At 40.9% G+C, this 16,424-nt stretch overlaps 1 protein-coding gene across 1 annotated transcript in view; it reads right to left on the minus strand.

Annotated features, from left to right (window-relative positions):
- The window catches only part of frya (furry homolog a (Drosophila)), a 79,811-nt gene that overhangs the window by 23,606 nt on the left and 39,781 nt on the right, over window positions 1-16,424 (minus strand). The window contains exons 27-38 of the mRNA XM_030778158.1: window positions 15,840-16,000; window positions 9,873-9,983; window positions 9,231-9,385; window positions 8,388-8,487; window positions 3,898-4,069; window positions 3,442-3,698; window positions 2,911-3,057; window positions 2,458-2,626; window positions 2,059-2,149; window positions 1,801-1,883; window positions 1,078-1,228; window positions 57-160 (exon numbers count right to left, since the gene is read on the minus strand). Of these exons, the coding sequence (XP_030634018.1) occupies window positions 57-160; window positions 1,078-1,228; window positions 1,801-1,883; window positions 2,059-2,149; window positions 2,458-2,626; window positions 2,911-3,057; window positions 3,442-3,698; window positions 3,898-4,069; window positions 8,388-8,487; window positions 9,231-9,385; window positions 9,873-9,983; window positions 15,840-16,000 (1,701 nt within the window). The remainder of the gene's footprint in view (window positions 1-56; window positions 161-1,077; window positions 1,229-1,800; window positions 1,884-2,058; window positions 2,150-2,457; window positions 2,627-2,910; window positions 3,058-3,441; window positions 3,699-3,897; window positions 4,070-8,387; window positions 8,488-9,230; window positions 9,386-9,872; window positions 9,984-15,839; window positions 16,001-16,424) is intronic.

The raw sequence follows: 16,424 nt of genomic DNA on the forward strand, positions 1-16,424 counted from the left end.
ATGTGTGTGACAGTGAAGATACAAGATCAGCTCTCAGAGAGACATGAGTGACTCACCCAGAAAGAGAGCATGGAGCAGTAGAGGCAGGTGCACAGCCCAATCTTCTGTCACGCTGTGATCTACTACCAGTTCAGCCATGAAGATTACCGCAATATTACACCTGCAACAGTTACAATAACCAGCAGCCCTGAGCGGTCAATACATATACACAAATACACGGCACAAATACATCAACACAAATACATCTACACAAATACACGGCACAAATACATCTACACGAATGCCAAGATCCACATCACTAGATGACGTGACACAGTATTCTGGTGTGCGCGTGCACTGAACCAATCTGACATCTTTAAATATCTCTTTACTATTAAAAACAACAGTCCTGCCCATTCGTCTTAACAATGCAAAGCTGGGTGTTAAAAAGGAAAAAAAAAACTCCAGAAAGGACTGACTTAAACTGATTTTATGCAATACAGTTGTTCACTCTCTTTTTTCTCTTGTTGTAAACATTCTGTTGTTCCTAACGCCACATTTCCTTATTTGTTGTCTCATGTGATCAGATTTCCATGCACTGGGTACACCGTTGGGTGTGTGAGACAAGGCTTATTTGTGTTGGGTTTAGATATGGAAATGTTTGAGTAAAATATGAGGATTTGGAAATCATATCTCTGTTTCATCCACCTGATAAAGCAGGAGTGACACACTTACGTAAGGGCTTTGATGGGATAAGACTTAATCAGATTATCTAGGTCAGGTTGATGTACTTCAACATGCATTTCCAAAAAAGCTTTTATAAGTACTCAGAATGCCATCCACTATAAGGTACTAGCATTATTACATTACAAAATCTCATGGATGTGCAGCTTAATGCTCAGGGGTTTTTTTTGTTCTTAATCTTTTATTATTATTATTATTAGTGGCCAGAGGGTTGGGCAGTGTGGAAGAGTGGGAGTTTGGGGCAGGCAATACGCCCACATGGTTGAAAATATGTACCATTTCATAACACTCATTCCAAAAAACATTCTTTACATATGATTTGACAACCTGTATACAGCTGTATCATGTGTTTACCTGTGCAGAGGCCCACGGGGTGTGATGGTCTCGGGCAGGTAGTCCACCAGCGGTGCCCAACAGCCACCGTGAACGGGCATGGGCAGCGGGAGTGGCTGATTAGTCTCCAGAACGTTCATTAACCAGCCAGCATACGGCGGCAAAGGCTCATCTAAGAGAGTGTAAACTGGGGTTTGATTGACTGCATTGCATGATAGTACACAGATCAGCTCCACCTCTGTCTATTCTGCATTTATAACTGGTCTTCCCAGCATACTGCGCACATGCACAGAGTGAAAAGACTGAACGAATCATTCACTTTGGTTCTTACTGAAACACTGGGGCCACAGGCACATTTAAATTTACCTCTAAATGTGTTAACAAACACATTGCTGATGCAGATTTGACTCGAGGGAGTCTTTTCTCAGGCAGATCAGGTCTGGTGCGTGGTCATAAAACTGTTTCAGGTCAGAGTAAACTGAGCTCCACAGTACTGATCTGAGATCAGTGTTAGGACATGGAGAACTTGGCCAGAACAGCTGCAGTTTCCATGTCAGTTCTTAGAGTGAGAGCCCAGGTCAGTGTGATGTCATCTCATTCATAAACAATCCATCCTGCCTTGACTTTCAGCTGTTTCCTGAGGCCAGCAGCCTGAGGGGTTACAGAACTACCACTCCCTGAACACGCAGACAGGTTTTAGCGTGATCAGTGCCTGAGGGACAGCGCACAGTGGTAATTACTCACTCTTTTCCTCGTCGTAAGAGCCTCCGGAGCTGTTGCTGTAGCGTGACTCCAGTCGATTGTGGGCCCGAATCATGCTGCTCAGTCTTGTTTGTTGTGAAGAAAGACAAAGGTGCACTCTCACTGTAAGAGGCCTGTACACTACACACAGCCTGAGTATCTGACATAGTTTAACTGTATGTCTCTTCACCCTAGGTTCTGTCAAACTATCAGTGAACAAAAACAACAACATCTGATATTTATGGTTCCAAACATTCTTACCTGCCCTCATTTTCTCTGGCGATTTTTGCTTCATCTGTATCGGGACAGTTCTCCTGGCCTGCAACCACTGTGTTTGCACTAGAGGTAGAACCTGTGGCGAAGCATTCAAACCACTCAGACTGCACAGAACCCTCAGAACACACTGGGTTTGCCTGTATTTGGGTTGAGTATTAAGCGCTAAATGCTTCCAACAGCATAGAAACACTACTGTAATAGCTTTTTCACTGACATCTGTTGCTTTCACTAAACAAAAGTATTTTGTACAAGTTTTGCTTTTATGTAACCCCCGACAGCTCTTTTTTCTGTAAGAGTTTCAGCTGACAAAACTCATAGGTGTGACTGTGTCCATGCAGTGCTGATAAAAGGACAGAACTGATCCGTGAGAGAGAGGGGCTTCACCTGAGGCCACAGTGCTGATCTTGCTGGTGGCAGAGAAACGGTAAAAGGGTGGGTTGTCACTGTGTTGAACCACAGGGTTGACAGGATCTGTCTGCTGCAGCTCAAACAGCAGCTCAGCCATGCTGTAAACAGTGTTGTTCCGACAGAGGTAAATCACAACCTTCTTTATCTGCACACAGGGCACACAGACAAAACCGCCAGTCAACACAGGCATCCACACTCAACTCTGCCATCTCTGAAAGTAGTGAGAGAACTTCTGGTGCAAGCCATTACAGGGAATGAAGCAATTACAAAGGTAATAACAGAATCACCATTAAACTAGTAGCAAGGTTATATAGAACTGACTTATTTCAACACAATAAACTGAAATTTATCAGCACTCAAAATAACTTTCAGCATGTTTGATCTGTCCTGACTGTGCTATGGGGGTGTGTGTGAGAGGTGTGGACTCACATGGGGCAGGAGCTGAGTGTCACTGCTAACCCCACACAGACTGAAGAGGAACTGTAGAGTGATGCGCAGGTTGTTGCTCCACCTGTCATTGCTGACCAGGACATTCCAGGCATTCTCTATCTCTGGTCCTGCCACATCGTCACCATACTAACACAGCACGGACCAGTGTTTTAGGGTTAAGATTCTCCAGCAGCACCGTGTTACATCGCATTACAGGCATTCGTCTCTCCACACACCACCCTGTTCTGTCAGGAGATCTGACATGGTGCACAAAGAACTATATCTGCTGCTATTTGGTAATTCTGAACAGGTACTATATTTGGTGAAATTCACTGGACATGGGCTAACCAAATGTTTCCTCTGTCATTGTAACAATTACTGAACATACTGTTATTTTATATGTGCGTTTTACTGACACTGTGGTGTTTTCTTGATTTCTTTTAATTAATATCTTTTATACAATGCTAATCAGAATCTATACTCAATTCCAATACAAACAAACAAACACAGTATAGTGAAATGTGTGCAGACCTTGGCCGTCATATACATGAGGTTGTTGAGGACAAACGATGTGGCCTGGAGAGATCCCCAGCCTGTGCCTCTCAGTGGCGCAGGGCTGGGCACGCTGCCGGGGTACAGTTTGTTCTCCTCCTGGGTGGTGATGGAGCTTGAGGCTGGAGGTAACAGGCCGCTGTCCACTAGCTCAATATTAGTGAGCCAGGGTAGAAGGTAGGTGAGCATTATCTGTCTGCCTTTGGGATGAGTGGTCGGGAACCTCTGACTGACCTCTATTGAGAAAAAAAGAAGCAAAAAAAGTTAGACAAAAAGTCAGGACATGTAGACTAAATCATTTCAGGCGTGTGGTGGGCATGCGGTTGGTGTGTGTTACGGTGGGTGGGTCTGCCATGGAATCCCACAGCACAAAAATGCAGGCAGTGTTCTCACACACACACACACACACACACACACACACAGAGTCTGAGTGACCTGAGAAGATGGGCAGAGTGAGTTCAGGGTACATCGTGGCGAGCCGTTGAGAGAGCTGAGAGAGGGACAGACTGTAGAGAGGTGGCAGGGATCCGTGAGTGCCGTACAGAATACTGCCTGGCTTCTGTGCTGCAATCTTCTTATTATACACAAACAGCTTTGTCTCCAGGACCTGTTTCACACGCAGAAAAGAGAGCTCCATCTCCAAAATACTGCCTGTTAAAAAAATCCTTCATATAAAAAATACTGCCTGTTAAAAAAGAAATAATAATAATAATAATATCACATCAAAATACTACCTGTTAGAAAAAAAAAACATTCACACCAAAACACTGCCTGTTACAAAAGAAAAACAAAAACAAAAACAAAACAAAACATTCACATCAAAATGCTGCCTGTTAAACAAAATGTTCACATCAAAATTAGGGTTGCCCCCCTGAATTCAACGAATCATCTGTTGGAGACCCGTCAGTCAACTGAGATTCTTTGAGTCTTGCAGTTGTTGTTTTTTGCTTGTTTGTTTGTCTTTTGGTCAGTCAGTGTGCATTACAATAACAGGAGAAAACAGATAGAAGCTTACAAAAATGCACAGGGATAACATTTAAGTGAAGAATTATAAATAAGGGGAATCATACATAATCTATTCTTATAGTCTAGCAGGGCTAGCTGGTGCGTTTGCGCAAAAAAAAAAAAAAAAAAAAAATTCCACGTGATAGCATGCATTGATTAACTGATGAGAGAAACTGAAACCTAAGGCAGAGTGGTTGGTACACTAAGCTATCTAGCCTATAGCCATGTCTTAGAAGTATGTAAAGTATAGCGGCATTTCGAACTTTTGAAGGACAACCCTATCAAAGTCAAATGCAAATTCTGTATGCAAGAATCTGCTTATCATTCAACAACATCGAACATGGCAAACCATTTGAAAGGGGTAAGTTGCATAGCTAGGCGGCCATCAAAAAGAGATTGAACACAAACATTTGCTTTTTCATCTTAAAGATTTCAAATGTTTACAAAGGCTCCCACCCATTTTCACTGACAAGAAAACTCATTTTCAATTATCTTTAATGAATTCTCCAAGATCTTTCACGACCTTGTACGTCACTTTTACTTGCCCTGGCAGATATAAGCGGCAATAACTATAATATAAATTATGTCTTTGGTTTTTTTGGGGTTTTTTTTCATTTAAAAATGTTTCATAATTTACAGCATGCACCTGAGCAGTGAAACTAAATAATGTTACCATAATACTAAGTGAACATTTTGTGCCCAACTGCCCATTGACTTAAAAGTTTCGTTGCTAACTAACTGTCCTGGTGTGCCCCAGTCACAGCAGGCTAAAGTAGCACCCAATTTGAGAAGCCTTGTGCTAAAGCACATAATAAAAAGCGCAAAGCTTTTTGCTAATATGCTAAATGCATGGTTTACTTGCTAGCATAGGTAGATTTGAAGCCACATATCTTGCATAAGCAATAACATAGGGCTATTCTATCTTTACTCACCTACAATTAATCAAGATTATTTTCAAAGCAACGGCAATAAATCGCACTTGCCAACATCAGTAAAATGATCATTTTGGCAAACAGAGCTTCCCCAGCAAAGGAAATTATTTATCCTGTCTAAGACTGCTAGCATTTACTGTCAGTCATGTTCACATCCAGAGAAGGCTTTGGCCACTAATGTTTTTGATAGAATACGCCCGCCTCACAGAAATAGAACAATTTGATCATCATGATTGATGTCGGACAACCAAAATTAGATTTCCTATTAATTTACACACAGTGGATGTTGTGAATGATTTGGAAGGCAGAGCTCAGCCTGAACGTTCACGGAGAACAAAACGAGATTGGATAAAATGTGTTTTCTCCCCTTACTCTCTGTTATCACACTGATTAATGAGAGTAGGAAGCGATCGGATTTTGTGACTCACATTACCCTAATCCATAAACTTTGCAATATGATATACTTTGTCCTGTCAGGCAGACACTGTGCTTTCAGAAAGAAAAGGACATTTGTTGACCTTTAGTGTTCCTTAGTAATTTAAGCTGCAGTTGTGTAAATTCTCTCCCTCTTTTTCACCCATCCTTATCTCTTAATGTCATTCTCACTCAGCCTCTCTATCCCCATCCCCTTTGATCCCAGTTCTCTCTTTATGGCCCAGGCCCCTCTGTGTTCAGGACCAATGCACATCAAAACAGAAACCCCTCACTGTAACACCTAACAGACGCTAGGCGCAATGTTTTAGCGCAGCAACTCCCAGACCAGTTGGTCAAATGCAGATAGCGTTTGATTGCTAAAGCCACTAAAGCGACTCAGGGGTTAGTTCCCGGGGAGAATGGAATTCGGACCATGCCACAGACCCCATCTGCATCGCTCCATTTGGGCGCAAACTATGTAAAACAAAAGCAAAGTCATAAAAGCGCGGTAAGAATTAAAAATAACCAGGTGACAAGTCACGAGCAGCTAATTTTATGACCATTTGTATGACTGTGCTGTTTATGATAGAAACCATATTTGATCTTGTTCGGAAGCATAAAATGCGGCAGAAACAAGTAAGCTAACGTAATTTTACCAAACTTTAATGGGAAAAGTTATGCAAAAGTATTTCAAACAAGCTCAAATGAATACTTTCTAAATTTCAAGGAGTGTCTCCTCCCCTCGGGCAGAGACACCCCCAGAAGGATAGCAGCACCCCCCATCTGCAAATCAGATAAAATGCCAGACTCCCTGCTCTCCTACAGTGCAGCTATGTTACAGTTCAGCTTTTGGTTCCGATGCGCTACAGTTCGGCTTAGTGTCAGTTGAGCTCCGGTTGTATCAGCCATAATGTAGTCCGTCTATTCTGACCTGCTTGTCTCCACGAAGAATTGGCCCTGGCTCACCACTACAGAAGATCCGCGACGCCAAAACACTTTCCCGGCACCGACACGAAGTCTTGCTCACGGTCTCCTACTCCCAACCTCAGTGATTACGGTCTCTCGTACCTGAACGTGGCTGGGCCTGCTCTTCTTCTTCATCCCTTTTCTGTCCTTCCCTCACTACCCTTTTGTGTGTAAGTAACTCCACTATAACATAACTCAGTTCTTTTTGTTAAGCGTGCCTCTTCGTGAGTAATGCCTCATACTCGCGTAGTTGTTCATTCATATATACTTTAAGTAACGAGGATATTGTTATTGTCTACAGTTAGTTGTTTGTCTTCTTGTGAGTATTTTAGATACTGTTGTATGTGTGTGTATAGCGGATGTGCCTTAATTCCACCTGATTTCCAATTTATTCAACATTAGATTCATTCTGTACCGTTTGATTTTGATCGTTGTAATAAACGTGTATTCGTATTCCTACTCTTTGCGTACGTGATAAGTTATTTCCAAGTTACTGAATGTGGTGAACCAGAAACTTAGTTAGCTAGAGGTATTGAATTCAAAGAGTATTACTGTACCTGCTACTCTAATACTGTTATTAATTATATGTACGGCTAATGAAGAGTTATTTTGAATAATTTCTATATTCAGTGTTCAGAGCGCTGAGCTATAAATAAAGTTTTTCAGGATAACTATACTTTCACTGGGCTCAGGTTCCGAAATGAGGCTGTGGTCACAGCTAAGTGATATTAGTATTTAGTCTAATATTCACAGAGGACCATTAACCAGAACTTCCATATACCCTTGGCACGACACTCCTATATCTCCTATGTCCCTGGTATGACAAAATCAGATTTCATTACTTTTCCAAAACTTTCAATGAATTTACTGAATTCCATGACTTCTCCAGGCTTGGAAAATGGAATTTTAAAATTCCATGGCTTTTCCAGGACTTCCATGACCATGGGAACCCTGGTTTACACTGATTTTTTACACAGATTTTTTTATAATGTTGAAAGAGGAATACAGTAGCCTAATACGCCTATCCTGTTGAAGACGAGAAGTTATTATTTCATAGCGGGCAATGTCGTGAATTTACTTTAGACTGTTTCATTTGTTTATTCATTTAGGCTGCACATTGTTTTAATGTTTTAAGTGAAATGTTAAAAAATTAGGCTACAAGAGCTTGATTTAAACAGAAATACATGTGTGCTGTGTGTCTCATCATTCCAATAAACCCATATGGTAGCCCGACATTAGGCCTATATGTCGGCAATTCAAATACGCGGCAATTCAAATCTTGCATCATATGCAGCTGTACTGTATTGATTTCTAAATAGTCAAAAATATGTTTCCATGACTGTTCCCTGTTGCATTTCAACATGTTAATGATGAAAACATTCACATCAAAATACTGCTTATTAAAGAAAATATTCACATCGAAATACTGCCTGTTAAAGAAAACGTTCATATCAAAATACTGCCTATTAAAGTAAATGCTCACATCAAACTACTGCCTATTAAAGAAAACATTCACATCAAAATACTGCCTGTTAAAGAAAGATTCGCATCAAAATACTGCCTGTTAAAGAGGACCTGTTAAATGGTCTGGATAGCGGTGGTCATTACCTGCATCAGCTGCATAGAGATTTCATAAATGTCTCTGTTTGTGTCAGAAGCCATGAAGAGGACAAGATTCAGTAGGGTGACAGTGTCACAAGGGTAGTTCCTGAAAAAAAACCCAGCTATATTTATGTACAAAAAAGTGATGAGGTGATAATGATTGATGATGACCGAATGACTTTGTCATTACAGTAATGATATGGAGGACATAATGAATTTGGGTATTCGTGACTGACTAGAGGAGGACCAGTGCACAGTTCCACCATCTGCTCTTACAGCTCTCATGTTTACTCTGCACTTGTTTACACGTGTTTGTAAATGAAGTACTGATACCATAACAATGAATAAATTACTGTGAAACTTAATCTTGATCAGTTAGCTGCTTTTGAATAGGATGTTTAGTCAGTGCAGGAAGGCTGCAATGGAAACTTCTTTCAACATCTTTCCATTGTTTATGGTTTACCTAACAAATACAAATACAACTAATTCACAAAGCATCAGTGTATTCACAATATATTCAGCTTCAAATTCTGAAGTTTTATATGTATGTATAATATACACCTACACACACACTGTTTCTCATTGGTGTTTAAATTCAAAGCTAAAATGAAAACGTGATTTGCTTTTGCTCTTTTTCACATTTCAGCTTAAGTGTATCTGGGCATTACTCACACAGTCATTGAAATGGTCAATGGAAAATGGAAAAAAGAAATGAAAAGTAGTTTACATTTTGATGATCTCTGTGTGCAGAATTATCACTGCCACAGTGGAAAAGGTAAAGCCATCCATGTGTTAATCTGTATAACCCTGCTCTGAGATGGATGAATGGGGTTTGTGTGCAGGATGTACCTGGTGCCACAGGCAATAGCCAAGGCTTTGAAACAGCCCAATGTGAGCTGGTGGGTCCCAGTGAAGCAGCGGTCGACAGCCCAGTTAAACAGGTTCACCTGGTCAGGGTTCAGCTCCAGCAGCAGAATTACCACCTCACAGCCCAGCTGGTGCAACTTCACAGCACGAAACCATACGCACCAGAGAAGATCACATACAATCAGATACACAGTCCTCATTCAAACCAAACGGACATGGAAATACATAAGAACACTGAACAAAACACAAAGCAAAACACTGATAAAACTACAGACTTCAAAAAACCTGAGTTCACATTAGGAAACAAAAGGTCCCACTGACTGTTTTAACAACACTATATAAGACATAGACAAAACTCTGGATGAATGTCATATGGGTTTATCTCATGAAAGACAGACAACAGAATGACTTGGTGAGTTTGAACTATGATGATGTGTCCCATGATTACGTCCAGGGACATATCATGAAGCTGAACAATAAGAAACAGTTGAGAGCAAGCCAGGAGAGTTAAGGATCCGTAAATCAATCCAGCCATTCTCAAGCCTGACTGGATTGTGTCCTTTCAGAAACGTGACAGGGTCATGTCACTTTAGAAACGTGACTGGGTTGTGTTTTTGTACGTACCCGTAGGTCCTGACACGCTAGAATATTATCTAGCCACTTATAGAGGTATCCGTCCGAGGAGAGGCCAACATTGTCAAACACTGGCCCGCAGCAAAGCACAGCTGACATAGCCTGGGAGAGGCGAGAGAGAAAACATTCATTTCCCACTGTCTGATTTTTTAACACCATGTCACGCCATCGTATCATTCCTTGATTTAGTTTCAATTATAATTCATGCTACAAATCTGTTTAAAAATAGAGCAGCATTTGGATCCCTTTCTTTTCTTTTAAACGTTGAACCTAAATTGAAAAAGTTAATGATTACACTGTGCAAAACCCAACCATCAGCTCCTCGAACAGAGCCCTGAGGCCACAGGGCTGAAAGTGGAGATGCCTCCTCTAGAGAAATGCCTGAGGTATTGACTCCTTATGACAATTCATAACAATATTCCACTGCACACAAAAGGCAGAAAAAGAGGAAGCTTCTGAGGTGTGACACCAATGTCATGTATTGTGTTTCAGTGTGTTCCTAATGATCATGTTTGACTTCAGTTACACTCATCCCATAACTGACAAGATCAACAGCACGGCTCAAGCTACAAACACCACACAACAGTACAATACCATCTCAGAACAACAGTGTATGCGCTGAACAATAAGATAAAAGATTCAAAAGTCAGAGGAAATTTCCAGGTCATCTCCCCTCCACTTCACAGTGTTTGCTGTCATCAGATCGCGAATGGAAAATATTCATGCTATAAAAGGGACTACTGCCATTCAGTCCTAATTCAGCTCTATATGGAAAGTGCTGGGACAATTTTGGAAAAAAATGTGCGCTAGTGCGGAGTAAGACATGTTTCTCAAGAGCTCCTGCCAAGTGCACATTTTATTTTAAAAACAGTTCAATCAAACATTTGTAATAGATATTATTTGCATTATAGTATTTTATATCTTAGTGGTCCTTTGTATAGTTATTTGGCCGAAAATTACTGACCCTCATCCCAAACTAGAAATTTCGAAAGCTAGCCACGCTAAGCAAGACTCTCCACTGGAAAAATGCATGGTTGAAGGTAATGCTGCTGGTGAAACAGTTAGCATGGAGGGAGATGTCCTAAGCGTTACTAAATTCACGGATGCCCTGCAAGCTTTAAAAACAGACATATGACAAAATTGACTGTGATGTGGATTCTCTGTCCAGCAGCCTCTGAACTGTTAGACAAGAGCTTAAAGACTCGCTGTCTCAGCTACAATCCACAGTGTTGTGCATAGCAGCTCTATCGAGGATCTTGAGCGCTCCGCTACGACTGAGAACGAAACTGTTGCTAGCATGGAGTCTAAACTGGACGAACTGTCCACTGAAGTGCGTGTGCGGGTAGTAGTTGCGCGCGTTACATTTAAGCTTCAGCAGTTTGTGGTTCGTCTCTCTGTCTGTCTGTCTTGTTCGTCAAATTTATTTATTGTCCTATGTCTTTGTAAGGGTTCTTTGGTCTTCAGTAAGGTAACTTCTGACATTCCTTTTTTGATGAGTCACGTTCTGTGCAGGTTAAAGGGCAATACTTATGTTTCTATATCCTCTCCCATCCCTGATACATGACATCAAGTAATTCTACCTGGCAGTCTGGGGGACACTTGTTTAAATTCACCAGCTGGAATGTCAAGGGATTGAACCAACCAGTTAAGCGAAGTAGAGTACTTCACCATCTTCAGAGTTTAGGGACACATGTTGCATTCTAACAGGAAATCCACCTGAAAAATATTCACCATTGTAAATTAGATAAAAGATGGGTTGGTCAGTTATATCATTCACACTATAATAGTAGGGCAAGGGGAGCTGCAGTTCTCATTCATAAATCTGTGCCATTTATCCTATCTAGTGTCAAATCTGATCCCAATGGAAGATTTATCATATTGACTGGTAAAATCCCAATTAATCCTAGCCAATGTTTATGCCCCGAACTGTGATGATGAAATTTTTTTTCGGTCCTTTTTGTCCTCCCTCCAAGATGTGCAATCTCACTGCCTCATTTTAGGGGGGGGACTTTTTAAAAGAGCCATACACTCCTGAACGTACAATCCTATTGTCATATCTGATCGTGGGCCTGTGACAGTAGAATTGAGTTGGAAAGGCCATACAGGATCACATCCACCGTGGCATTTTAATACCCAATTACTATCTGATGACTACTTTGTGAGTTTCCTGTCCAGTCAGATTGATACATTTATCACTATTAATAAAACTGAGGGCATTTCTCCTTCTATTCTATGGGAAACTTTCAAAGCTTATATAAGAAGACAAATAATCTCCTACACAAGTTACGAAAGAAGGAAGAGGGAAAAAAGGTTAGCTGATCTAACAACCCAGATTTCACAACTTGACAAAAATTATGCCTCCTCACCTTCTCCAGATACATTCAAAGATAGACTAGTATTACAAGCAGAGTTCAATAACTTATCCAGCACTGTAGCTGAAGATCTTTTATTCAAGTGTAGATATGCCCAGTATGAGTAAGGTGATAAGTCTAACAAGCTGTTAGCTCATCAGCTGCGCCAAAGAGCCTCAGCTCATCAAATCTTAAAAATTAGAACACACTCAGACATCACAACAGACCCACAGTTAATAAATGATCAGTTTAAAAACTATTACAGTCATTTGTACACTTCTGAGCAACACAGTGATCTGTCAGACTTTGAGGCTTTTTTTGATAATCTTTCCATTCCAAATGTAGATTTGGCCTCTGTGTCAATCTTGAACCAGCCTGTCTCAGCGGAGGAGATCACCAGGGCAGCCAGTGCTTTGCAGTGTAGCAAATATCTGGGACCAGATGGTTACCCTGTAGAGTTCTACAAAAGATTCTCAGATAAGTTAACCCCTCTCCTAATTGATATGTTTAATGAGTCTTTTCTATCCAAATGCTTTACTCAGTCTTTGAGACAAACATCAGTCTCCTTAATTATAAAGAAAAACAAAGATCCCCTTGACTGCAGCTCATTTAGACCTCTCGTTGATCAACGTGGATGCAGAACTGTCAGCTAAAGTGTTGGCAATGCAGTTAGAGTCAGTCCTTCGATAATCTCAAACGATCACACTGGATTCATTAAAAATAGGCACTCTTTCTTCGATGTTAGGCGTCCATTTAACATTATATACAATCCCCCTCCGTTCACCATTCCAGAGGCTCTTGTTTCATTAGATGCAGAGAAGGCCTTTGATCGCGTGGAGTGGGAGTACCTTTTCTATGCTCTAGAGAAGTCTGGATTTGGACAAAATTTCATTTCATGGGTGAGAATTCTGTATTCCCTCCCTTCAGCTTCTGTTAGGACCAAAAACATAAACTCTGAATACTTCCCTCTCCAGCGTGGCACCATACAAGGCTGCCCTTTGTCTCCTTTACTTTTTGCAGTTGCCATTGAGCCCCTTTCCATAGCCTTATGTTGTCATCCCCTAATCTCTGGAGTTTGTAGAGGTAATGTTGAACAAAAAGTATCACTCTGTGCAGACGATCTCCTGCTCTTTATCTCAAACCTTAGTGTGTCACTGCCGCATGTGTTATCCACACTGGAGACCTTTGGATTTATCTCAGATTACAAACTCAATTATGACAAAAGTGAGCTGTTTCCTCTAAATGCAGCTGCTCATGACATTTCACCACACAAATTACCATTTAAAATAGTCCTTGATAAATTTATGTATTTAGGTGTTCAGGTTACAAATATATTTGAAAATCTTTTTAGGGCAAACTTTGAGCCTCTCCTAATTAGAATCAAACAAGATTTAAAGCGTTTGGTCGCTACCCCTTTGTCCGTGACAACATCCCTAACTTTCCCAATAAACCAGAAAGTCCACAAATAGACATCTCCTAAAATCAGTTAGTAGTGAAAAGTGTATTATATCCTGCATGTGTACTAGAATTTCCTCTGTGTACAATCCCTCTATCTCACATTCAGAACCTTTGGGAACAGGATCTTGGTGAGGAACTTGATGAGGACGTTTTGGAGAAAGTTTTGCATCGAGTACATTCCTCCTCTATCTGTGCCAAACACGGCCTCTTACAGTTTAGAATTCTCCACCGTATTCACTGGAGTAAGGAAAGGCTTTCTAAAATTTATCCGCAACTAAGCCCCCTCTGTGACCGATGCCAGCAAGCCCCAGCCTCTTGTCTTGTCCCTCCCTTCATAACTTCTGGACTGAAATGTTCAATATTCTATCTACTATATTAAATGTACCTGTTGATCCTATTCCAGTAACCATTTTGTTTGGAGTGCTGCCCTCCACCCTACTGATGCCAAAATACAAGGCTGATTTTATAGCCTTTGCCTCTCTGTTACCTAGGAGACTGATATTATTGAGATGGAAATCACCCACCCCACCAGCAGTGTTTCACTGGCTAAGAGATTTGTTATGCTATTCTAAGCTAGTGAAGATGAGAGCTACATTACTTGATTCAACTTCAAAATTCTACAAGATATGGAATCCCCTTCTTGAATACCTTAAGTCAATCCAGTTCCCCTCTGCCACTTTATAACCTGCTTTATACATTTTTAAAGGACCATTTATGTGATCTGTACACCATGTGAGGGCTGTCAGTGTGTTAAGATAACAATGTATAGATCCACTCCCTTAGTGGTTTTATTATGACCAAAGACCATAATTTTACGCCCAAAGAACCCCTTTCTCTTTTTTTCCCCCCATTATCACTGCTTCTGTTTTTGTGTATTTAATCTGTAAGTGTGTACTATATCTTCATGTGTGTATATGTGTGTATGTCTGTGTATATCTGTTATATTACATAACTTGTGTACTATATGTATAATCTTTGAAAACTGACCCAGAGTTTGCCAAAGGTCATGTTCATTCGTCAATTCTTCATTGCCAACTTTAGACTGGTATTATTTATATTGTTATTTGTTCATGTGTGCACAATCCTATTGTTGTTGTGTACTATGTATTGTCAATTGTAATACTGCAAAAAAACAAAAAACATAGTTGGCTAAAAAAAAATGGTGCCGGGGCCAAAACTGATACTAGAAATAAAAAAAACAAAACAAAACGGAGGTGGATGAAATTAAAGAATGGCTTTTTTATTTCTAAAGCAAATTTGAACTTCAAATTGAAGAATATATTAACTGAGCACCTTAAGTTAATATGTAAACAAATACAAAACACTTAACAAACTTACCTAACAAATTCACATAACAAATAAAATCTAACCACAGTAATTTAACACTAAATAACAGTTGTATAATAATATCAGCAAAATAAATTGTGTGTTGGAATTTCTTCATATTCTACAAACTCCAACTTCAAATTTCAGCAATTCTTTTGCAGAAATATAATCATTTTTGATAATTTGATGTATCCCTCTGCTTTCAAGTGTAACCCGTGTGTCCCCAGATGATTGATTAAATTTGACGTGTTCCCCCTTTACACGCAGTTGTTTTTAAACATTTGTTGCATGTCCTGGGAGGTATTCCAGAAAGCGGGTTTAGGGAAAACTCTGAGTTAGTAAACCTGCTAATAGAAGAGCCCTATGGCTTTGTTTTGCTAGGAGAATGGAGCGATAGGGATCCTCTATTAGGAGGTTTACTACTTACTCTGAGTTAATTAACTCAGAGTTTTCTCTAAGATATTTCAATTGACAGCTTAGGCATTGAAGTGGCATCGAAATCTGCATTGCAATTGGGGCCGGTAAATACTGATCGTATTGGAAGCAGTGCTATATTGGCACCGGGCTTCGGTACCCAACCCTATATATGAGAGCAGGTAATATGTGTGAGCAGGCAATGTGTGAGAGACAGCTAATGTGTGAGAGCAGATGATGTGTGAGAGCAGGTAACGTGTGAGAGCAGGTAGTATGTGAGAGACAGGTAATGTGTGAGAGACAGGTAATGTGTAAGAGCAGGTAATATGTGAGTGACAGGTAATGTGTGAGACAGGTAATGTATGAGAGCAGGTAATGTGTGAGAGACAGGTAAGGCAGTGTGGGCTACCTTAAGGGCACAGTACTGGTATCTGGTGATCTGCTGGTTCCGGTCCCGGTAGCGATCGATGGGCGTGAACATGATGCTGAAGGGTCCTGCCCATTGGCTGAAGAGGATGAAGAGGTGGTGTCGCAGGCTGTGCAGTGGGAAGAGGAAACGGCGGTGGTGCACTATGACAGAAAGATAGCATTGAGAAGTGTGTGTTCAGAAAAGGCTCATAAGGCTTCAGCAGGATGTCTGAAGTTGCCCCAGTGGTTTGACTGGGCGGCTGACACATGGCAGTTGGATGGTCGCTCAGGTGCCACGATGGGAAAAGTGGCTAGTGTAGAGCTGGTTCGTATCCTGGAAGTAGTGTCTCTGGCTTGGCCAGGCATCCACACAAACACAATAGACGGTGTTCATGGGTGGGAAGTCGGCAGGGGACTGCGTCCACATCGCAGCAATAATGAGTACACTCGCTGGTCAGGAGTGCCAGACTAGTGGTGGTTAGATTTTGGGAGCATAGCATGAACCTCCATATGAGTTACGGCTTCCCCAAAAAAGTTCTCCACAGTCTGGTTACACAGAAGTGATTTGTGACCTCATATGCGGTGG

The sequence above is a fragment of the Chanos chanos genome, chromosome 6 (genome assembly GCF_902362185.1).
Source record: "Chanos chanos chromosome 6, fChaCha1.1, whole genome shotgun sequence".
In the NCBI taxonomy this organism is placed as follows: domain Eukaryota; kingdom Metazoa; phylum Chordata; class Actinopteri; order Gonorynchiformes; family Chanidae; genus Chanos; species Chanos chanos.